At 38.5% G+C, this 24,335-nt stretch overlaps 3 protein-coding genes across 5 annotated transcripts in view; 1 reads left to right on the top strand and 2 right to left on the bottom strand.

Moving 5' to 3' along the window:
• Positions 1–238: 238 nt before the first annotated feature.
• fbxo4 (F-box protein 4) lies at positions 239–4,580 on the bottom strand. The gene is made up of 7 exons (XM_010732986.3): positions 4,328–4,580; positions 3,065–3,348; positions 2,765–2,982; positions 1,452–1,527; positions 1,173–1,345; positions 802–1,028; positions 239–707 (listed from the first exon to the last, which is right to left on the bottom strand). Exons 1-7 carry the CDS (start codon positions 4,490–4,492, stop codon positions 615–617), a joined length of 1,236 nt encoding a protein of 411 aa, XP_010731288.2. The 5' UTR covers positions 4,493–4,580; the 3' UTR covers positions 239–614.
• Positions 4,581–4,714: 134 nt separating this feature from the next.
• Positions 4,715–8,562, bottom strand: rimoc1 (rab7a interacting mon1-ccz1 complex subunit 1). The gene is made up of 6 exons (XM_010732988.3): positions 8,412–8,562; positions 7,599–7,708; positions 6,572–6,718; positions 6,121–6,252; positions 5,914–6,028; positions 4,715–5,821 (listed from the first exon to the last, which is right to left on the bottom strand). The coding sequence occupies exons 1-6, from the start codon at positions 8,503–8,505 to the stop codon at positions 5,586–5,588; spliced, it is 834 nt and encodes a 277-aa protein (XP_010731290.1). The 5' UTR covers positions 8,506–8,562; the 3' UTR covers positions 4,715–5,585.
• Positions 8,563–10,145: 1,583 nt separating this feature from the next.
• oxct1a (3-oxoacid CoA transferase 1a) overlaps positions 10,146–24,335 on the top strand; it is a 42,647-nt gene continuing 28,457 nt past the window's right edge. For 2 of the 3 annotated variants that reach the window (XM_027277997.1, XM_027277998.1), the window contains exons 1-7: positions 10,147–10,331; positions 12,320–12,428; positions 12,981–13,071; positions 16,674–16,809; positions 17,004–17,153; positions 17,617–17,723; positions 18,560–18,620. In XM_027277997.1, the coding sequence (XP_027133798.1) occupies positions 10,227–10,331; positions 12,320–12,428; positions 12,981–13,071; positions 16,674–16,809; positions 17,004–17,153; positions 17,617–17,723; positions 18,560–18,620 (759 nt within the window). In that variant the 5' untranslated portion in view covers positions 10,147–10,226. Of the gene's footprint in view, positions 10,332–12,319; positions 12,429–12,980; positions 13,072–16,673; positions 16,810–17,003; positions 17,154–17,616; positions 17,724–18,559; positions 18,621–24,335 lie in introns of all 3 variants that reach the window. The other variant, XM_019264513.2, reaches the window with a different exon arrangement.

Genomic DNA, 24,335 nt, shown 5'->3' with positions numbered 1-24,335 from the left:
TAAGATAAATACAAGGTGTAACATTTAAATTAATAAAAATGCTCAGCATTTTTCAAAAGGCAACATTTTTTAAAATTGGATAAATATAAAATATTTAAAATAAAGTAAATAAAGGTAATTTGTTGTTACAGAAGGCTGTTGGAACACATTTGGGATCAGGAGGCAAAAAAAAACAAATTGTGTTTTTGACAAAAAATAATAAATTCCACAAACAGAAATGACTATTAACACAGCTTAAACATTTTGTCAATATAAACATTTATAAAACAAAGCAAAACATTTAAAAGATTCACAATCTCCATCCCATTTCAAACCAAACACTGGGCCACCTGATTAGTTAGCAGCTCACAAACTGTAAACCTATTTCATGCTATGGTGCATAAATTAACTTATACTAACATATACTTCTACTTCTTGGCTACTACTATTTACTACTTCATATGGTTCATATTGGATGTTCTCCCTGCTGCTCATCCAATTCATTAATATCCGCAGACAGTGCTCCCACTCTGAAACATTCAGTGCACATGTAGTATACAGTACATTCATCGTGCTATAATATGCTGTAGTGTGTCTTGGTGTCAGGATGACATAACAATGACAAAGTTAAGTCACTAGCTATCATTGAGTTTGACTCCAGAACATCTCAGCAACCAGGAAATGCCATCCCGAAGACCTGACAGGGATTCAGCTACTGTATCCTGTACCTGAATAAGAAAGAAAAACAAAGACTTACAATAAATACTAGATATACAACATGCAGTGGAAGCCTTTAAGTTTTTAGAAATTTCAGACATTTACCATCCAGGGGTTAGCCAGTTGGGGCAAGCCGAGTCGCTTTGCCATTTCAACACAGGTAGTTCGACATCTCGCCCTGTTTCTGTTAGTAACAGTTTGCGGGCTGGTCATACTGTCTGCTTCCGGTTCTTCTCTGGAGACACAGGAGAGCACAAGCAGAGGCCGAGATACTGAACTCCCAGCAGCGCTCAGCACAGCCCGAATCTGAGCTACCTCGGACTCCCCCTCACCTAATGAAGACATGGATTTTCGTGCAAATGTTCTGTGCTAAGGATTTATCTAAATCAATCAACGATCATTTTATCAAAAAACAGTGTGAATGATGTAACATGGTGGTAGCGGGAGAAGAAGAAGAAATGATCCTCTTATCTTACCTCTCCCAGGCTCTGCATTGGCCAAATAGATGAAACCATCCACAACTTTGAACACCTGCTGGACCTGTGGTGCAGGGCTATAGATTGGGTAGCCTGAGTCATCGGTTCCTTCAAAGGTAAAGAGTTTATTGCTGATGCTCTGCTGCTGCACTCTGGCTCTATTCCTCTCTGCCCTACTCACACAAACACACAGAGGTTAATGACTGTAGCCTTATTCACAATAATAGGTGAAAAAAGATTATTGCAAATCATGGTAACTTCAGAATGTGAAGTGCTTACTTATTGGTTGAGTAGAGAGTCAGGATAGTAAATTTGTGTTGGTAGTTGAATATGTAACCTATCCCAGAGCCAATACCTGGAATAGGAAAAAGATGATTATTGATTTGGTTCCATTCCTTGTGTGTCTTGGCTCATAGTGACTAGTGAGATCGTGTTTGTCATCCAATAGCCCCACCTAGTGGTGGGAGAATAAACCTGCAACAACTAGGATAACACTGGGGAACAATTTGAAACATTTTTTCTGTTGAGTTAGATTTTTATGCTGATTAAAAATAATATTGGCACGATTCCAAAATTGCAGTCAGTGTTTTTCTAGCACGTCAAGTTTTTTCTCCACAGCTTACCCTCCAAATAAGCCAAATTCCACTGATTTGCTGTAGTAAGACTTGCTGATTACGATTGGACTCATCTGCAGCTACGTGACCACTTGTTTGTGCAGTCACAATTGAGACAGTGTGGTGAGAGGTGTGTGTGTGCTCCCAATAGGTCAGTACTATCAATATCTGCAAACAGAAAGCGAGCATAGTAGGAATTAAGAGGATTTGTGCTGGCTTTTCTCTTAACCTTGTAACCTTGGGCATACCGTTGTAGGTTCTATTTCGTTTCATGCTGTTTTGCTTGTAACTATTCCATCTTAGTGTTTTATTTACATAGGTATATATTTCCTTTGTTCCAGATCATGTCTGCTCCTGCTACTTCTCGTCATAAATGCCTAAACAACCCTGACTCCTTTTGCTTTATTTGTGGTAGTTTCACCATTCCAAGTCAGAGGGCAAACATCAGTGCATTTGTCAAACAAGCATATTTTGCATATTTTAAAGTAAAACTCGGTGATCAAGACAAGCCATGGGCCCCTCACAAAGTGTGCAAGCAGCGTGTCGAGAGTTTACGGATGTGGACCAAAGGAACACGTGAAAAGTTGGCATATGGTATCCCCATGGTTTAGCGAGAGCAAAAAGATCATTGGACTGTTACTTTTGTTTAGTGAAAACAAGCACATATCTGTTAAAGTACAGTATTTTTCATATTTTTTAAGCAAACGAGGATCCTATAGTTAAAAAACTTGGCGTGATAGAGAAAAACTGAGATCAGTTTTGGATTCCGCAAGAGGTGGGGTACACCATGGACAAGTAAGATAATCAATGTGATATGTGATATATTGAGAATGCAACAATCTGATTCCAGTGATAGTCCTCTTTTGACTTAAGAAAAATATGAACTTTAAACCTGATTTAGGGGTACTTTTTGTGTTATTAAGTATTATTAATGATGAGAGGAGACCAAGAGAAGCTCAACCTTCATCATCATCTCACCATCTATCTGTCTTTGTGGCCTTATCACAGGAAGCACCTCTGGGGCATACATGAGCGTTGTCACTAAAGAGACATCCAGCTGCTCCATGCCAGGGCCAAACATGGCATAACGTGGTTCAGATGAGGTCACCAGAGACTGAAGAAATGAGGTCACAACATTAGATGCCGGCCGCAAAGGAAACCGTTGTTGTCTGCAGGATGGGCAGCCTTTCAGGTATCTGTTGACAAAGACAGGAGTCAAACATGTTTCTTTCAAAATTGTTACCAACTTGACCTGCAGGACATCAGAAGGATACTCACTCTGACATGTAGTCAAATTTCAATTCCATCCCATTGTCCTTCCCCTCTTCTCTATCGTCCAGGCTCTCATCTTCATTAATTAGTGGTATTTGTAGTGCATCCAACAACTCCGGATGGGGCATGGTCACATGATCAATGGAGGGCCAATATGGCATGTCCCTGAGCAGGAAGTATCTCCAGAGTAATGGATCTCTAACCAAGGCCCTCCAGTACTGACTGGTAGCTCCCAGGCGGCAGATATCAGCAGGAGACAGAAATGTCATGATCAGGAACTGTATGTCCACCTTAAGGACAGGGGATACAATGATGGTGATTTTTAAAAAATATAGTTTAAGTCTATTAACAAAGATGCCAAGCTGGATGCTGTATTTCATTGACGCTGTGCCCATGTGTTCATGTATTTACTACAAAATAAAGAGAAATTTCCCCAATATATAAAAGGTTAAAGGCTGGAAATAGGGAGAAAGACAAAAAACAAAACAGAAGAACTAGTAACACAAGCATAGCAATTTATTATCAATAAAAATACACAAAGGGAAACAATGTAGGTCTTAAACCTTAGAGCACCATAGTTTTCTCCCAGCTCTCAGCTGGTGAATATATAGTCAGCAAAAACAGCTTTTCAAAATAGTTTCATGCAACCTTCAGTCCTCATTTGGCTCAAGCAGAAGAACTGTGACTGAAGATAAAGTAGCATTACCACAATGTGGAAATACTCTGATAGTGAAAGTCAGGCATCTAAAACTTTACTTTAATGTCTGTTTTATAAACAGCAAACATTGCGGGAGCATCAAAAGTAAAATTTATTCATTATACAGGCAGAATCAGTTACTATACATCATTGGGTTGTTTTTATTGATGCGATACATTTAACATTTAAATCTTGTAGCTAGTCAAAACTGGGATATATTATTGCATATTCCATGAGATGATCATAGGTTTTGTGTTAATATTAGACTCTGTTTAAACAGTGAATATAAATGTAATGGGGAAAGGTACCAATATTTCCCTCTGAAAAGTAATGTGGTATTAGTTGGAAGTGCCAATACTCTTCTTGAATACACTGGTTGAAAATGATTTGTCAGCACTTGACTAAGTTGTTGACATATGTACAGCAATGTCAGAGATCCGACATTGTGCAAAGGTTTAATTCCAGCCTGACACCTGAATGAGAAGTGCACACACAGACACTGAAAGAGGACAATACATTTTTGGACAGTTGAATAAACGAAAAACATTCCCATGGATTAATATTTGTCTCACCGGTAAGATGTCCAAAAAGCCCGGTTGAGTTTCTTCTTCCGTGTCTACCACAGGCATCAAGTCATTTCTGACAACTCTCGCACGGTTTGGAAAATACGCGTCTCTGAAGCGCCTGAGGCTGCGGATCACTACAGACTCGCCGAGCTGCTGGCTCTTTCCTGCCATCGCTGCAAGATGTGACTGATTTTATGCAAACAGCTGGTAAATCACAGCAACATGGACCGAGGAAGACGCAACAACAAAGTTGACGCTTCTTCTGACTGTCACACTTCCTTGTTGCTGGCGGTAGTGGAGGATTGTGGGTATTGTAGTTGTGCAAGAAGTGCGTCTGAAACTAATCTGCAGACTGCCAGTTTGAGTTGCAATGCAAAAATAAACGTGTTTTTCTTAAAACGCGCATGTTTATTGTCAACGAGGACATAAAAAAGAAAATGGTTTTCGTCCAAACAACACAGATTCTCTATTAATAGTCATACTATCAAGATTATTCAAGTGGCAGAACAATGGAACTTGCAATAGATGGAAATACAAGTGGCGCATTACAAAGCTGGTATGAACAAATCTGAACATACTTAAAATGGTCATGAATACATCATTTTCAGACTGTTTTTTTAACACAACTTTCTTTGCCTCCAGTGTGTATAGGTTTATACACACATACATGTCTAATGTATATGCAATTATAATATATTAAAAGCATAATAAAATGGCAACAAAACAATAAATAAAAATGTTATTGTGCAATGTCTCATTTCCAGCTGGATTATCTTCAAACTTCGTAACAATCTTTTTTAAAAAAAAAGGGAAAAAAAAAAAAAAGGTAAATTGTATTAATAACCTTTTTATATTCATATTAATGTTATTATAACACATTCTCAGAGCAAAATATGTGCCCCAGTCAACAGTCTGGAATCAGGATGATAACTGCTTTTTCAGCAGGACAGGGGGGGAAAAAAACAAAACAAAATAAAACAGCCTCCTCTGCAGCCCCTGCCAGTTTTACACCACCTATCTTATACTTCCTAACCTCTCGTTCACCTGCTTTGACCTGGGCCGTTTGGCATGGGATGAGGTTGCCTGTAGACACTGATCCAAAGACTCTTTGCTTCACATACACTTCCTCCCTGTGCCACCCCTTAACCTTCCACAGCATTACACCCCACCTGTTGGGTTCCATTTTTATTTGGGGTTGACACACATTTGAATACTGAACTTAGATCTGTGCCTGGGGGCAACTTCAACACAGGAGCAGCTCGGTTCACTGTAAGATACTAAGGATTTCCTTGGCATTCTCTGTGTTCCAGCCCTGGCCCTGCAGAGGGCCCTCACAGGCAAGCACATATTTGTTGAGGATCTGTGTGCCAATGTCCCGAAACTGGAGGCGATCTTCTTTGCGATCCATAGTGTCAGCGCTGCAGTCCTCGTACTTGACCGCCCAGAAACACATTTCCCCAATGTACATCATTGTCAACAGGTGTGTGTCTGAGAAGATGCCTGTCCAAAAACATTAGCAGGTAGTGAGTATGATGAGAGGAGAACTGGACTGAAGCAGCACAACAGTCAAAGATAACTGATGCCACATTTACCTTCAGATAGGAAGCTCGCTGTAGCAGTGTCGTGGAGCACCACTCCGTCGTTTAGCTTCACAGAGTTTCTCACCTGCAGCATCCGCATCAGGTAGCGCACCCCTTCCTGAATACACTGGATTAAAAATATCACACTCAGATGAGCATTAGACCAGTCAAGCTCATCTCTCTGTTCACAACTTGTTACATATGTTCACAGTGTGGCACCTTAAGGAATGTGTCCTTGTTTTTCTTGATCCACTGTTTTCGCTGATGGAGGGTGTGGCAGTACATGTACAGCAGCGCTCCACGTCTCCAATAGAGACATTCCAACAGTTCTAGGCCCAACACAGACTGCACCTATCATCAGACCAACATGAACAAGGTTATCACACAGGGATATATAAATAAATGTGTTCTTTGTGAAACCAGAGAGAATATCATAATAATATAAGTGCAATAGACCTCTTAATAGGAATACTTGATAATCAACCAGAAAAAGAAAATAGACAAGAGAGTCTTATGCATTTTTAATTGAGCCAATAGTGTTTACATCACCTCTACATATTTTTAATGATGTCGTCTCTCATCTTGATTTCATGCCAAGCACGCACACAGTACAATGAGATGCAGTCGCATCGTCACACAACAAAAGGTTTTGGAATGCAAATATACATACTTCCTGTGCTGGTGCTAGCCTCCCTGCCAAAACTTCTGGCTCAGTCAGGTCTTGCAGCAGCTGCTGGATTTTAAATGGTGAACAGTCCTCAGGGAACTCCTGGTCCACCAGTTTATTCTCTTCATAAAACGTGATGTCTAGGATCACCTAAACGATGAAAAACAAACATATACCCACAACCACAAGTCAATACAATGTGCAAGAAAGCTAAGTAACATTTTCACAATTACATTTTCAAATGTTGTAAAATCATCTTGTGATTTATCGAGTTCATTAATAAGATAGATCAAATCAGGGATGAAACTGGTAATATACCTGCCAGCAAGAGGTAGCCACAGCTGTAACCTCTTCTCCAAAAATGCTTATTAAACTGCCTCTCAAACACAAGCTTGAGATCCAAGTGACCTTACTAACGTTTAATGTTCTAGCAACCAGTTACTTGATATTAAAAAAACAAAACATTGAGCTTTTTCAGTCAGGGTTTACACCGCTTCACATCACCAAGACCACCTTATCCAGACTATTTAACAATCTACAACTAACTACTGACTCCAGTGCACCATTATTTTTAACGTAAGAATCCTGTAAGGTTTGTTACCAAGTTAAGTAACTTATTTCCCAGATGATGCTTACATTTTCACTCCTACAGTCTTAAAGCCACTGTGATGATTCTCAAAAGGTTACCTGCGCATATGACTTTAAACTCAAAGGCTAAAGTGAGGTGGCTCTGCAGGTTTGGTACGTAATAAAAAAACAAAAAAACAAAACAATGCAAGCTGATTCGCTTATGCAAACACACATTTGCCAGTTATGCCTTCTCAAATTTAAATTTGTTTCCCCCTGTCTTTTAAAAAAAAAAATTATACATGACTGTATGCTTTGAGTTCAGGGAAATTGAGACAGGCATTTCACACTATTTTCTGGTGTTTTATAAATAAATAGAAAAGGAGAATTCACCACAACTGAATATAATCATCAATTACTGCAGCTCTATAGACATGTAATGAAGTTTGATGTAATGAAGTACCTGTGTGTAATCCTGGAGCACCTTGGAGAGGTTGCTACTCTCCCCTCCTTGCCTGTAATAGCTTTTCAACTTGTCTAGTATGGCAGACGCATTCTGTAAATAGTCATCATCTATGGAAGAACGATATGTTAACATATTACCAATTACAGAGCCTCCTCTACGTTGCACATTTCAGAACACACACAATGTTAATAACACAAATCAATGCGACTGAAGCTAAAAGACTAGCCACGTTTGACCTTTAAAAAAAAAAGGGACAATGCGACAACACTGTTATTAAAATAATGTCAGGGCACTGAATGTGTAACTTACTAACATTTCAGGTGTTTGATCATTTTGAAATTTAACGACACACACACATTTATATAAAATTCAACACAAAATAACGACAAACGTCACTAACTAACATTAACTCAGGTGTTATTCAGTAATGCGCAGCATCGTGTTTCATGGCGAGCTAAACGTTTGTCAACAATACTGCAGCTCAGCTAACGGGAGCGAACTGACGCTAGCTCGAACCACTCATTTAAAATAAAACAATAAATAAAAACATCGTCCGTTGCTATGGCTACTATTCAATAAGTAACACCCCACCCCGCCTGATAGTTCATATTATTATTCGTCAACATGCAACATTTCATCAGACAGCAGCTGTTGTTGTTGTTATGGTTGCAAAGCTACGTTAGATAACGTTAGCTCGCGTGCTAGTCCGGCTAATAAACTGAACTGAAAAACGTTAGCCACGCGCACAAGAAGTGCCAAGAATGGACCCGGGTCAAAAACAGAAAAAGGGACAAAACGTCTTGTCCATACCTTGCTTTTCGGCTCTGAGACTAGAACACTTGATGTCTAACTCAAATATCCTTCTCTCCAACTCGAAACCTTGTCGTCTGTACTCGTCGGCCATGACTGAAAGTATTCGTCACGTGAGCCAGGGATTTACTCACGTGCTCATAGAATGTCATTTCTGTTTTCCACGCACGCGTGCACGCGACTGAGCCCCGCCGCCACACCGACGCACACGCGCGCGCGCACACACACGCACACACAGACACACACACACACAAAAAAAATTGACACCTTATCTCGTAATTACGGGAAAAGATCTCGTAATTACGAGATATTATCTCGTAATTACGGGAAAAGATCTCGTAATTACGAGATAAGGAAAGGTACCTCATTGGCCACTGCACCTCGGTAAAGTTAATAATAATAATAATACTAATAAAAACAACAACAATAATAATACATTTTTTTTCATAGGCGCCTTTTTTTCACCAAGGACACATTACAATAAATTAAAGTAGACAGCAAATAACAGAAACAAACACAAATAACTATAAAAGTAAATCATACAACATTAAAAACAGGTTAAAATAGGACAGAACAATTGAATCAGATGGAAAGGCTATTATAAACAGGTGGGTTTTAAGTGCAGACTTGAATTGTGAGAGTGAGTTGATGTTCCTTATGAAAGATATCTTAGAAAGATATTGGAACTTAAGGGATCAATAACTCTTAATTGAAACGTTGTTAAAACACAAAACACGCATATTTTCAACCGTAGTAAGACAGAAAACGAGCTGCCTACAACCTAATGTTCATCAAAACGAGCCATCCTCGGAGCCACACAACAAACAACATTACATTTTTAATTAGGAATATTAATCACTAACTTCAATATGATATAGCACTGCAGTAACGCTATCTACACATTAAAATCTAGTGCCCGACTACATCACGTTATACGGTAAAGTGTGTGCGCGGCTTCATGGTGCCTTCAAGTGCACCTCGGAAACTCAGAAATCAGATAATAACCTCTTTTCAGAGAAGTCATTAAATAAACAAATCAAATCAAATCTCCCCAGCTACTTCTGGGGTGAATTTCAAGTTCTTTTACTGTACCAGAAAACAATTTCATTTGTTTTGTTTTTTTAATTAATTTTCTAAATCTGCATATGTCACCATACATACATTGTGTATGATTTCAGCATCACTTTATTAGAAATACACCCCTGAAGTAGCTTGGGACATTTGATTTGATTTGATTTGAGAAAAGATCTAATCAAATCAGATTTTATTTGTAAAGCCCAAAGTCACAAAGTACATTTGCCTCGAATCGCTTCACAATCTGTACAGGGAGTGACACCCTCTGTCCTTAGACCCTCGGTTCGAGTGAGGAAAAACTTTTAACAGGGAAAAAAAATGTGGAAGAAACCTCAAAAAGAGCCACAGAGGAGGGATCCCTCTCCCAGGACGGACAGACGTGCAATAAATGTCACATGTACAGAAGAAATCAACACAAACATATTGTGCAATTACAATGAATGATAAAATGGCAATAAATTACAATGACTGATAAAATGATTACAGTAGCAGTGGAACCTGTGATAGAGATAGAGAGACACAGATGTACAGCAGCAGCAAATCATAAACTAACTACAGATAAGGTTTTTTTTGTTTTGTTTTGTTTTTTTATCCAGTGAATGCAATGCGCTTCCGTATCGTGGCACCGTGGCGGTGGTGAAAGGGTTAAATTGAAATGAGCTCGCCGAGCCTCTCTTGTCTCCCAGCTGGGGCTTTCACTCCGCTTCTCTTCTCTTTACACCCCGTGTGTAGCATCGAAACATGGCGGCTCTCAAAGCGTTGTGCAGAGCGGAGAATTTGTTCTTCAAAACCCTCTCAGGTCCCCGCAGGACCAAGTTAAACGCCGCTTATCTCCAACTGAGCAAGGTCGGTATTTAAGCGGTGATTAGTGATGAGTTTGAATGGATCGTTTTGTTGTGACGAGGTGGTTGCAATTGACTGAGGGAGATTAAAAGGTCATAATATTGTGACGGTTTTATTCCCTTTGTCTTCCAACATTTCCGAGCAAAGTCAATTCAGTCAGGTCATTCATCATTCCTCTCGAATAGTTTTTGTTTTTATTGAAGTTTACTTTTCTTTGATCCTCATGAAATGACCTCAAGCTGCTTAGCTTGACGTGGATTCACAATATTTTGTCAACACGTTTCGCAGCCGTGTCACAAACAGTTGATAACTTTCACTAATGCATAATACATGTTTGAGATTATATGCCATTGCACAGATCAGGAACCTAAAAACACAAAACGTACAGCTTGATGAGCAGCAACAGTAAAATGCATCCGGTGTCAATGTGTTGCAGGTGCTTTGCAAAACCCTCCCCTACCAGCATAGCTAAACACACACTGGTTGCAAAATTTCCATCATGTTGATGTTGTCACGTCTGTGAATAGTAGGATTTCAGAAATTATGTATTATATCTCAGATTAGAAACATCCCATAACAATTTTATACAGACTACTTTATTGATCCCCAAAAGGAAACTCTGGTGCAGTTACAACACCAACAGGCTTTAGGTACAAAGACATGAGTTAGTCAAGTAGCACTTATTTCTATCATAGTAAGAACAAACCAATGAAGTGTTCAAAAATCTGACCAGTGTTCTCAACACCATGATGGTTTTCAAAGTTTTGTTAAAGGACCAGTGTGTAGAATTTAGTTGCATCCAGTATTGCAATCTTCCTAGTCTAAAGGAAAAATAACAGTCGCAAAACACACTAAAAGTCAAATCTAGAGCCAGAGTTGTCCGTTCAGGGCTACTGTAGAAACATGGTGTTTCAACATAGTGGACTCTGTGGAAGAGGATCCGCTCCCACTGTATATATAAAAGACTCATTTTAAAGTAACAAAAAGATGGTTATTTTCAGGCAAATATACACTGATGAAAACCTATGTTCCATCTTTGCCATATTTTGAAAATAGAGCCTTAGAAATTACACACTGAACCTTTAAAGTCTGATCGGTGACGACAGAGGTATTGCGTGTTATGGATGGAGAAACAAAAGGAATGTCCCAATTAACGTTGAACTGCTTATATTGTTGTCAAGACTGGCCTCGAGGTTTTTACTGCAGGTTATAACTTGAACCTTTAGACCGATTGTAAACCATCTGGATAACAGTAAAACTGACTTTTTCTAAACTGATCATGAGTTGGTGCCTTTCTTCTTGTATTTCAGAAGAGAATAAGTTAGCAATACTGCATAGGATGTGTATATGTTGACGATATTTATTTATTTGTAGGTTAACAAAAGTGATGAATGGGGAGGAGGCTAGGAACATTGTCCTCCAAGTCCGAGCAACAGTGTTTTAAATACTTCAATATTTAAAAAGCAGTAAGAAATCATTTACTGTAATCTCAAATTACAGATTTACAGTGCAGTTACAAAGAATCAGCACCATTATGCTTAAGAGTCAATATAATGGCTATTGGTAGGTCCCTCATGATGTCCCTTATGCCCCTTTGTAGTCACAATGTGGGAAATAAGTGGTGGCAAAACATGAAATCTCTTTTCAATAATTTTACAAAGTTGGTCTGAGGACTGCTGATACCATTTCAATTTATCTGTGTGGATACAGTGAATTTTAAATGTGAGTTCCTGCTAATTGTGGGACTCATGGCTGTCGGCTGCTCTAAATCTCTCTTCCTTTTGTTGTAGGATTTGTAGTTTTCATTATCTTTGCCTTCCTCATATGAGTTAACTGGATCAGCTATTTAAACTGTGCAAACACATTAGCTGCCCTCGGGCATCAGGCCAGTGACAGAAAACTGTCTTATTAAAGGTAAAGTTATTTAGTAAAGGAGGAATAAGTTAAGTGATTTGTAAAGTTTTATGCAGCCCCTGTTCTGCTTTCTACAGACCTCCGGCTGTTATTTTTCTACCTCCAGCCAGAGAAGTTCACAGTTCTACTCAGATCCTACAGACGCCATCAAAGATATCCCAGATGGAGCTACCATTCTGGTGGGAGGTAAGAAAACAAACAGACTCAAAGGTTGTAGGATAATTACATACACACCTCTGTGCTGACTAATTATCCCCATTTTTAACTGCATGTATGTTTTTTTTTTTTTATTAACTGGCAAAAAAGTGTAAAAGAAAGTTCAGTGAAGTATATGCAATGACTACTTTACAGCAAAGTGAGCTTGGACCGTCTAGCATGGCGTGTGATCACTATCCACGCACAGAGCACACACAAATTCCACAGCTCTTATTTATAGTCAAGTTCGGAGTGACATTGTTAAACATTTTCCACTGTGTCACACTTTTGAATGAAAAAAGAACAACAACAACACAATGGAGGAACAGAAATTTGTCTCAGTCAGTGTAATATTAGAAATGTTGACTAACACAGGACCAGAATTACCTGGAGCTTGACTCAGGGTTGACAGTGTCTATGTAATGCGTGAAAGTTCCTCCTCTAATGACCATGTTTCACCCCTCTTGCAATAATTCCTTGGGTGCTTCCATTTTTCTTTTTTGCTTATTATGCATTACTTTCCTTTTTGGTTTTCTAACACAGGCTTTGGATTATGTGGTATCCCAGAGAATCTTATCAACAGTTTACTCAAGTCCGGCGTAAAGGGTCTAACTGCAGTCAGCAACAATGCAGGGTAAGTGAGTGCGCAGGGGAAGGAGCATGCATGTAGTATGAACATAATGCATGCTTAGCACACCTGCTAGCACAGGTGCTTGTATGTTTAAACCATGCAGTGCATTCCATGGTGGTGCTTGATTTTGATATTAATTTAACTCTAAATTCCAAACCTGTTTTTCAAAAGTGCTTTTGGTTGCGTTTTAGATTAATATCTGACTCTGGAAATGTTTGCAGTGTAAAGTATCATCATGTGGCATTTCTATTTCAGTAGAAGGTGTGTGTTGAAATTGAATATGAAGTTCGATCTGACTCTGGTTGCTAAACACGTGGTGACACGTGTATTATCAAAGTCCCCAATGCAAGTGACACAAAAAAAGTCGGACTGTCTGTCAACTAAAACACTGAATGGTATATTCCTAATTCTTCTTAACATGTATCCTGGTTATTGGCTGTAATAAATAAATAAATAAATAAATAAATGATAGCTGGACTATCAAACTCTCTTATGTGATTCTCCTGTGAGTGAATGGCGAGTCTTGATTTGAGTTTGTCACTTTACATTCATAATGGAGACGTGTCGGTGACCTTGTCACTGTATCTTTAAACGGTGGCAGTGACCTGGAGAGAAGCCTAGAAGTTATCTTGTGATAAGTTATCCTCATGCAGGCATAAGGAAAAGGTGTGTTGCAGACTTGCGTGGTCAGGGCGTATCATGTGTGATGTGTGTCTTTGCTCTCAGTGGGACAGACTTTAGAAATGCTTTCAGATTTCCCCTCTAGGACATGGAAAATCAGCTGCTGACCTCAATGCCCTGTATTATGTAATTTGTCTTTTCGTTGCATACCTTTTTAATATTCATATTTTAACTAGAGATTTAGCCATTTATTCTGCTTAACACTGTTTGTGGTTTATTATTTTCGGAATGATCCTAAATATAAATAATAATCCTAAAAAGAAAATAATTTTACATGAATACAAATTGCAAAAGTAAGGTTAAAGGTTAAATTCCACAACAAACATTTTTAATAAAAACTTCAGTTATTACTGGTTATATTATAGAGGATAAAGACAAGTTGTACTCCCATGTAAGATTGATCTGAGACTAACTTTTGTTGTCTGCAGACCGGCTTTGTCTTGTAAGTTGTCATGTTGCAGTCTTTTTCCGTAATAGAATCCCTAAGTGCCATGCTGCCACGCGGTGAACAGTATTATCTGTATTGTTTACATAGTAACACTGAAACCTAAGACAGTGACCAAAACCTGATATTATCAACTTAAAAATTAAAAAGGATCTTACAAAATAACGGCTTCTCTTCTGATAAGAAACTGTAAAAGCAACCTAATTTTTGGAGGTGACTGTGTTGAGAGTATGGAAAAAAATTCAGGTGTAGAATGACGTAAGTGGTGGCTAGTTGTTGTGCAGTAGAAAGATCAAAATGGCTCCTCTGTTCTAATAGATGTGTCAACTTAAAAAAAAGAGAGAAGAGCCTTTTTTTGTGGACTTTGATTTTTCCATGACTATTGATTCTTGGAATATGTACTCAACATATTTGCTTGAACCAGGCCTTCCCCCTGAACAATCATTGTGCCTCTAAATATTTTCCCTCTGCTGACATGAGTTGTTGGGGAAGATTATAACCACTTGAAAATAGTAGCCACAAGCTCTTTCTTGTGTCATTTTTGAGCCAACATAGTGGCATTTCTTAAGTATACTACAGACATGTGGTACGTGTTAAGCACATACTTTCCTTCCAGTTTCTTTGTGAAAACTGTTTTTGGTTTTACCTAGTTACCCAGGCATTAGTAGGAATGTGTTTCACTTGACTGTCACTTTTTTTGTTTTATAAAATCTACCAGTATATCTATATACTGTATATCCACCATTTTCTTGATCATAGCTCCATCATGTTTACATTTCCTAGCTGTGGGGAAAAGCATTGGAAGGGGAAATAAGTTATGTAACATTTAATTTTAGAGAGTAGACCAAAGCTGAAGACTCTCCTTCTGCTACTCACTTAATCTTGAATGTCTGACTGGATTGTCAGTCATCTTCAATGCAACATGCCAAACAAGAGCAGGCAAAATAATGTTTACCGCTGAGCAATTTGATATGAGCATAATATGTTTGCTCAGAAGTGTTTTCCTTAATGATCGCACATGGATCTGTGGTATTTGTTTGATGATTTAGCATGAATAAAGGAAGAAGCGAATGCACTCAACCATGGAGATTGTATATGTTTGTACAATTGCTGAGCTATTTTTGGTAGCAGTGAGAGGCAAGTGTAATTTTGGTTTTGGAATCACTGCCTGGCTACAGTGTTGCAGCGTCATACACAAGTCTTAGTTAAGAGGCATAAAAAAAAAACTTTCTCTTGGACAACAATATCCTAAAATAAGATTTGTGTCTCTATATAGTATGCTTTTTAAATGTTGTAGCATTATGACAAACTCTGAGTTGTGGTGTCTCACAGCTATTGAGTGGATTTTACTTCGTGGAACACTGACGCAGCGTGCTCTTTCTGTAATGTAATATGAGATGGGAGGGATTCAGTTCTACACAAGGAGATATCACTGAGCTGTAACAGAACTGTGCCCCCCTGCAGCTTTGTATTCTTCAATCAGCTGCTTCAGGAATGTTACATAAACCGAATAAATTCAGTATAAAAGGCACTTGTGCTCTGATCAGTAGCATCTAGTAGCTTGGTAAACTAGCCTTTTCTATATTGCAGTGCAGGAGGTTTTAGTTCTCAAACTCACATACACAACATTACTGGCATTACTTAAACTTGCTGAATCATTTTGCATAGACTATCCATGATGTGCTTTAACTCCTGTGGTGTGGGTGTGTGACACAGTACTTGTCACAGTCATCTGCTTTTGATATTCCAAGCACACATGGCCCACATATCTTGTCAGCTGACCTGAGGTTACAGTGAAGGACTAACCAGTAGTCTGTGATTCTCAGCTTCTTGAGACAGACAAAAGGAGAACTTGTAATATTTTTATGATTATTTGAACAACCCTAGTTGGAGTGTTCACAGTACTGTGTTTAGGAATGACTTTTTGCTCCTGTTTGATGGTATAAATGTGACATTCTGTTGTAGCACTTGGAGCAGGTGTAACCCAGACTTAAAGCAAAGATTAGCATCACAGCTTCATTAAATTGCTGTCTGCAGTCACTCCTTTATTAACACCTTTGTAGTAGTTTCCCCAGACAATAAACAAAGAGAGGCCCTGCAGCCCTGTTTGGTGTCATGAGCTTTCGTTGTAGCTGCAGATAGGCTGCAGGTGGACTGTGCTTTCACTGTCTTTAAGATTACAAAAAGGAACTTTGAACCCTTTTTCGATTTGACCCAGTTAAAACCTTCACATGTCTGGATTTATGGTAATGTGACCTTTGTTACAAATCACAGAAGGACATGACCCCCCCCCCCCCCCCCCCCCCCCCCTCTCTTTTTTTTTTTTCATTTTTCTTTTATGAATGAATCATGTTTCTAAATTAATCCTGAAAATTCAATTATAAAGCCAATTTGTTCATTATACTGAAGCGTAACTGAACCCTTTAAAAAATTTTTTATTAAAGGTCATAATAATGTATGTTTGTGTACTTCACTTCAGAGTTGATAACTTTGGCCTGGGCTTGCTGCTCCAGACTAAGCAGATCAAGAGGATGATCTCTTCATACGTCGGGGAGAATGCAGAGTTTGAGCGACAGTATCTGTCAGGGGAGTTGGAAGTTGAACTCACGCCGCAGGTTGGTCAGAAAACGTATGAACGTTAACACTAATAAAAACATATGAAAACACACATTCACAAACCAAATTCACTCAGGAACATGTTAAATTCCAACATCCTCCTGAGCAGGCTGTGTATATTACATACTTGACAGTAGCAGAAGCATGTGATCTGTTGTATTTATCCTTTAATCTCTCACCTTCTTCCTCACAGGGCACTCTTGCAGAGAGGGTCAGGGCCGGGGGTGCTGGGATTCCAGCCTTCTACACAGCCACTGGTTATGGCACACTGATCCAAGAGGGAGGCTCTCCAATCAAGTACAACAAAGATGGCAGCATTGCTATCGCCAGCGAGAAGAGAGAGGTGAGGTTGCTGTCATCGATGTTGTGATTGTGCCATCAGGCCCAACATGAAGTCATTGCAAACTTTCTTTTCCTTGGGACAATGGCAGATATTTTTCCCATACCATGACTTTTACGTATTAGTACAGACTTGATTAAAAACATACTTGAGGTGGACTGGCAATGTGTTCACCACTTGTAATTCACAGTGCACAACACTCGTGTCTTGGGAAAGCCTGCTTTGTTATTTGTTTGATTTAACAGGCTTATAGTAATAGAGAAATTTAAAGTTTTTCATGTTTGCGAAAATAATCCTTTCACAAATGTAATGTGTTGCATGATTGTTGCTTATACTATTAAAAAAACTAGGTCTCGACTCATGTATGTGGGCCGAGTCTGAAAATGCTGTAAAACAGGTCACAATGGTTATTCTGTGCTGCAACCAGTTCCACTCACGCCTTGAAATGTTTTGTCATTGTGCACAGGTAAAGGAGTTCAACGGCAGGCACTACATCATGGAAAAGGCCATCACTGGAGACTTTGCACTCATCAAGGCATGGAAAGCAGACAAAGCTGGAAACATTGTTTTCAGGTAACTGGTGAAATAAAATGCAAAGAGATTTGATTATGTTGCACCTGTTGTATTAAGACAGTCTTGTATTTATCTTTGAATGGAGTCAGCTTTCCCACGCCTCAAAGCATATTAGACAGGTTTTAATCACCTCGGGTGTGTTTGCACAACATCACATTCCCCTGGTGTCATGTGAGACTGAAACAGTAGCTTTGCATTTCCACATGTTAATAATGGTCATTCACTTACTATGACCTTGACCTTACTTTTAGGAAATTTGGGGAGAATTAATCATTCATTTATCATTCATTATAATTCATTGTCATTTTATCAGTCATTGTACAATATGTTTGTGTTGATTTGTCCTGTACACGTGACATCCATTGCACGTCTGTCCGTCCTGGGAGAGGGATCCCTCCTCTGTGGCTCTTCCTGAGGTTTCTTCCACCTTTTTTCCCTGTTAAAAGGTTTTTTGTGGGCAAGTTTTTCCTCACTCGAACCGAGGGTCTAAGGACAGAGGGTGTCACTCCCTGTACAGATTGTAAAGCCCTCTGAGGCAAATGTACTTTGTGACTTTGGGCTATACAAATAAAATTGATTTGAATTGATTTGAATTAAGTAATGGCCCCATCTAGCACCATTATATTATTTTTCATCATCCTGATGGATGTGAATGATTTTAAATTAGGAGATGTAGTTAAGTTTTTCTCCACAAGAGAGCAGTGTCTTCCAGTCATCCAACAGCATATAGTGGCTATTAGATATTGTATATTACAGTGAGAGTGGCTGAGTTATTCTTGCGTCCATACTGCCTGTTTGCTTTAATATAATACCTCATTCTTGCTCTTTTCTGACAGGAAAACAGCCAGAAACTTCAACCAACCTATGTGCAAGGCAGCCAAAACCACCATAGTTGAGGTATGCACTTCTTACAGCAAAAAAATGTTTATTAATTTACTGAAATACATCTAACATCTCAGCATCTAGACTTCAGCTTTCATTTAATGTCAATAATTAAAAAATATACACAAACACATATACTCTACACACTTATATTTCATTATATAAACATCATAAATCAAGGCCATTCTTTAACTCCAGTGCCTTCTGGAAGTAATCTGGAGTGAGCCCAAGTGTGAATTTTCAACCAACTAAAATCGCCACCACCTACATCTACAAATAACCTATGAAGGGGAAAAAAAGCAAATATTTTAATTTTTAACTGTAGACCACCAAGAGAATAGTGCAAAGAAACCAACAATTTTAACACAGCCACACAGAAGCACAATTTTCTTGCGCATCCTATTGCCAGTAAAGCAACAAGTCATCATTCACAGACATCATGCTACAGTATCAAGATAGAAGGCAGAAATATGCTCAAGGTCAAAAGCAGAAATGTGACACAAATGTCTTATAGGTGTAAGGCCTTGTGTTTTGTGGTCATGGGATGAAAAGATTATATTGAGATTATATCTCTAAGACCTTAAATATGACTGATGGATTAGAAGTTTGACTATCTGTGTCATACGTAGCTTCATTCTATCTGTCTGGTTGCCCACCTGTCTGGCATTTGACAGTCTAGAAGTGCGATCTCTTCCCTGTGTGTGTGTGTGTGTGTGTGTGTGTGTGTGTGTGTGTGTGCCTTCATCTCCCTCTCAACCCCTCCAACACGCAAACAGCTTCACACCTCCCATATAGACGCAGTTTGATTCAGAGAGCAGCAGGGAGAAAAGCTGTGTGTGAAAATCATAAAACACAAGCACTTTCTGAAAATAAATCGGCGGAGAAGGGTCTCATAAATCTAACAGGGTTCCACAGAGCACATTTTCAATTATTCCACGGTTGCTGGACCTGAGATTTAGTCTGCTGTTGATTAGAGACGTCTGGGCGGTAAATTTCTCACTAGGCACAGGCATTAATGGGTTTTAAGACGACAGACTTCACAACTAAACTAACCACTAAAGTCAGCGATTTTTGCATCCCCAATCCAGTGTGTGTGTGGCGACAATGATGGCTATCAATTAATTCTAAATTGATTTTAGAGTCAATGCTATGGTATAATAGATAATGCCCTATTTTCTGCAACAGGGATAATGAGACTAGTAGCTCTAGCAGCAGTGATGCCACCAAGAAATGTGTCGGTGTGACGTCTGCTGGAGCCGTGATGTAGACAGTAGTGACATGAATGGTAATGCAGCTCTGTTTAGAGAGCCACTTCATGAGATGCAAGCATAATTGGTTGGATTTAATATTGAACTGTTTGCTTCAACCTTTGTGCACTCAGAAGCATCAACTCAGGCTGTTTTTGGTGAGAGGAGTGGAGAGGATAAAACAATTGTTTAACAGGTTTGGAGACCCAGGCTTCATTAGGACCAAGGAACAGTAGTAGAATAGTTTTTGTGCATTTCTACGTGCATATGGTAAAGTGAAGCAGCAATTGCAGGAAAGAAAGAGACAAAAGATGGAATGACATGACAAGGTGAATGGGAGATTCAGATCATATAATATACAAACAAACACTTCAGTTAACAAGGTCTGAGAGAACTTCTGAAAACAAACATCCTCTGCAGACTCTCATGAATACATAAGTAATTGACTTAATTTTTCAAACAAGGACACAGTATAAACAGTCTTTTTTAATGGGGCATCAGACATATGTGTGTAGCCTAAAGAAATGTAATTATAAATAGTCTATTTCTGAAAATAATTAATGTCACATCTCAATCAATTAACCTAACCCAAAACAGACTCCAGAATTTGACACAAATCATCTTATTTTGGGAAAGTAAAGCTCTGCATTTGCATCTGAACACATTTTATATGTAATTTTATGTACCCTGCCAGGACTAAAACCAGACTGCGTCAAACAACTGTGTCAGACACAGCCTAGTCTTTGAAGATTTTGCATTTCACTTCTTTTTCCTGTCATGGTCTAATAGCAAATAGTCCTTTTCAGACACTTGTCATCCACATATCAACTTAATACTTATATTCAGAAAGGCATTTATTCTAAATTGTGTTGCAGTCCGACAAATGACATCAAACAATATTCAAATGTCGAATTAGAATTCAGTACGTTTCAAAACTGTCTTCCATATATTGCGTGGTTTTTAATTTGTTTTTAATTGCTTTTTTGAAATGTGATACCAAAAACATCCTCATTAAGACTTGTTTGACCTAAAATTCCTGCTATAAAATACTATATAATAAACATGTCTCTTAATGTAAATTAAATATATATATATTTTTTCCAAGTACTTGATATCCCATTATAGCTGTCTGAACACTTAGTCTTATCTTCTTATCAGATGATTTGTCAGATTGTATCTGCCTTTTTTATGGCAGTGCAGGTAACATATGAACATTATCGATAACAGGGTGCCAATAAAGTGATAGACCTGTATTGCAATACCCATTAAGAACCTTTTATCTCTGATACTAAAGCAATTACCAGCTCTCTGAAAACAAATTTATCTTTGGGATTCAATGCATGCTCAGTCATAAATCTAGTGATATGCTGTCAATATTGACCCTGCTGTCTTGGTGCACTGGTTAAGGCAGGGAACCAACACATAGGGTCAGGGTATTCTGAAGCTATTCATTTAACTTGCAGCTCAGCTTGACTGCTCAGGTTAGTGTGCGGTGAGCTCTCTGATGATCATGTTGCACAGTAAGCCGCTTGTCTGCTGGACCTCATTTCTTTCTCTGCACCCAGGTAGGCTCATGCTGTTCATGGGCTAAGTTATTAATTTTTATGACAGGGCAAAAAATGTCAGACATTGTGGACGGAGACTGGGTGGGCTAGGGGGAATTGGATAAAATAAGGATGGTGCACTTTTCAGTTCCAGTTAAAGGGCAGCAGCTTAGATAGCAGTCATAACTAGGCCAAAACAACTCGGTTGATTTGTCAGATTCAGTCCAGATTAAATTAGTTTAATTTATATTCTCAAAATGCTTAATCTGTTGTGAAATTAAGTCAAGAACACGCTCATATCCCCTTATCAGTATGATTCTGATATTTCCTGATATTCGGTGTGTTACTATAGAGCAATTATGACATTTTTCTTAAATTATCTATAGAGTTTATGTGACCATTCATGAACATACCCCAACCTAGATGTTTTTTGTGCCTAAAACTAACCAAACTATAACCACATGGTGAAAATCAGAGAACAGTTTCATTTGTGAAACAGTTGAAGATCAACTAATGAGCTGTTGAAATGTTCCAAATACTCTATTAACTATCTGTAGGCGGACTTTCCAAATAAAAGTGTTACCATTGTTTTTATTAACTATAAGAATATCACCACATTTAAGTGTGTCACAGTGAGTTCCATAAATACTGTGAGCTTCCCCTTGACACCTTGCAAAAGCTTGTTCCCATAAGCCTCTTGAGTTAAAATTATGTTTAGCCAACCCACTCCTCTCTGATGGTGAATTACCTGTGCTTGAACTCTTCACTTGCAGAATGAAATGACAATCTCCAGTCAATATTATACCTTTCTTCTTTAAAAGCCACATTGAATGTCTATAGTTACATATTTTATGTCCTTTACTGTCAGTTGTCAAATTATCCATTTTACTTTGTATCCATTTTTACTTCACTTAAGGCTCAGTAAACCTGTGTGTGTGTAATGCATTACAGCCCTAAGGGACTAACACGTGTAGATATGTAACCTGGTGACTCCCCTTCTGGACAACATTAATGGAAATTCTGGAAAGCAGATTTAAATAATCAATTCACAGTCTGTCAATAACGCTGCAGTTGTCACCAGCTGGCCCCCATTCATGCAGACTCACACAGTTCTTATACAGTTTTAAAATTGTCAGTAGCCATCACTACTGTTTCAATCCCTCAGGTCAGTGACCACCAGCCTATCATTATCGTCCCTGTTCCAGTTCTGATATGTATATCTACTTTATTTTTGGTTCTGAATTTGAACTACAAGAAGCAGGAAGAGTGTCAGAGAACGAGATAACACAAAAGCACTTTGAAAATTACCAGATCATCACCAGCTCCTGCCACGGTTGCTAGGCAACCAAGCCCTGCTATTCAACTGTTGAATGTTCACGGTATCCAGCCGGTCCAGTTATTCCCTTATCACAGGTACAGTGAAAGGCCCCATTGCATTGTGGGATACAATACACCAGAGACTTAATCAAAGCAGTGGTGTACTGCTGTTGTTCGACCATCAGTCACGGTAAATGACTCAACTGTATTTTGTTACTGTGGCGATGCAATGTAGTGGTAGCGGTGTGGGTGTTGGTGTGCAAACACAAACTAACCAGTCATGCATGCAGGAATTGAATGAATGAATGTGAGCATGTTTTATTCTTTAACCAGGCTAGAAGCCTAATTGGATATAAGTGACCTTCATCCTTAAGAGGCCTTCTGTTGTACATTTGTATTAAAAAACACACACATATCTTCAAAGCAACAGACAATCTCAGTTTCAGTCATGAACTGGGAACAGCTTAGTGTATGTAATGTTTCTTTTAATGCCGTGGAATGATGGGTATTATCATGACCTGTTAAGTTTTTTCTGTAGTTCATAATGACTTGTTTGCTTACTGCTGGAATTTAATTTAACAGCCAACATTTTCATGTTGTTTTACAGTACTTACTATGCCTTGTTGAGTTTTTGTACCTTGATCTTGGCTTACACCCTTGACTAACTCTGTTACTGAAGCTACTGTTGGCAAATGGTTATAAATTGACCCATTCTCCACATCATTTCTTGCCTAAAGAGGTTAACGAATTGGCTCTTGTGTGCAGAAGATGTGAAACAACAGCATTTTTGTCTGTTTTTGTATTTTGCACAACTAACGGGGAAGGATATTGTGTGTCTGGACATGTTTTAGCTTCGATTTAATTGGAATCATATGTGCCAGAAAGTGGCATGGCTTTTAATAAAAATAAATAAATAAATTCTTAATATAGTAGTGGCCTTTGCTTTGAATTACAATCTCAACAAAGGCATTGCATTAAGGCATTGAGTTAAAATTGTACTCAATATTGTGTCACGTTTTTGGACTTGGAGCTAAAACCTGTCTGGAGCAAAAGGAGGTAATTGCAGGAGTGGCTGGACATCACATCAAATCAATTTGCTGTGCTATCAATGGACAAACTGCTATAAAAGCCCATTCCCCCTTCTGAGAGTGTGTGTATGTTCGTTTTTATGTCACAACACTGATACTATGACACTGAAACTGTCTTCTTATTCTATTGTCTATTCAACATTCATTTAGCGGAGACTATCTTGAGATGTGAGTCTGTGCATCAATTCATGAACTAGCAGCCTTGATAGTGATGGAGTACAATACCATTAATTCATCTTGGCCTTGAAGGAATCACACATAACCAGGAGAAAGAATTAACTCACCAAGTAAGCAAACCAATACGATTTGGTGATGAAATGTTTAGATAATATATAATCATATAATAATATTTCTAATTTTTACTATATAGTTTATTGGAAAAATAAATTCTTCATCAACCAGTGCTTATAGCACTTTAATGTATTGACATTAATGGTAGTGGAGTTTCAACTTGACTAGATAATATTCTACATTCGTGTGTCAAACTAAATTTAGGTCACCTGTTTGTCCATCCATTTCTGTTTAGGCAGTGGT

This window comes from Larimichthys crocea, chromosome III (assembly GCF_000972845.2).
Source record: "Larimichthys crocea isolate SSNF chromosome III, L_crocea_2.0, whole genome shotgun sequence".
NCBI lineage: Eukaryota > Metazoa > Chordata > Actinopteri > Sciaenidae > Larimichthys > Larimichthys crocea.
This window is presented reverse-complemented; position numbering and strand designations above follow the sequence as displayed.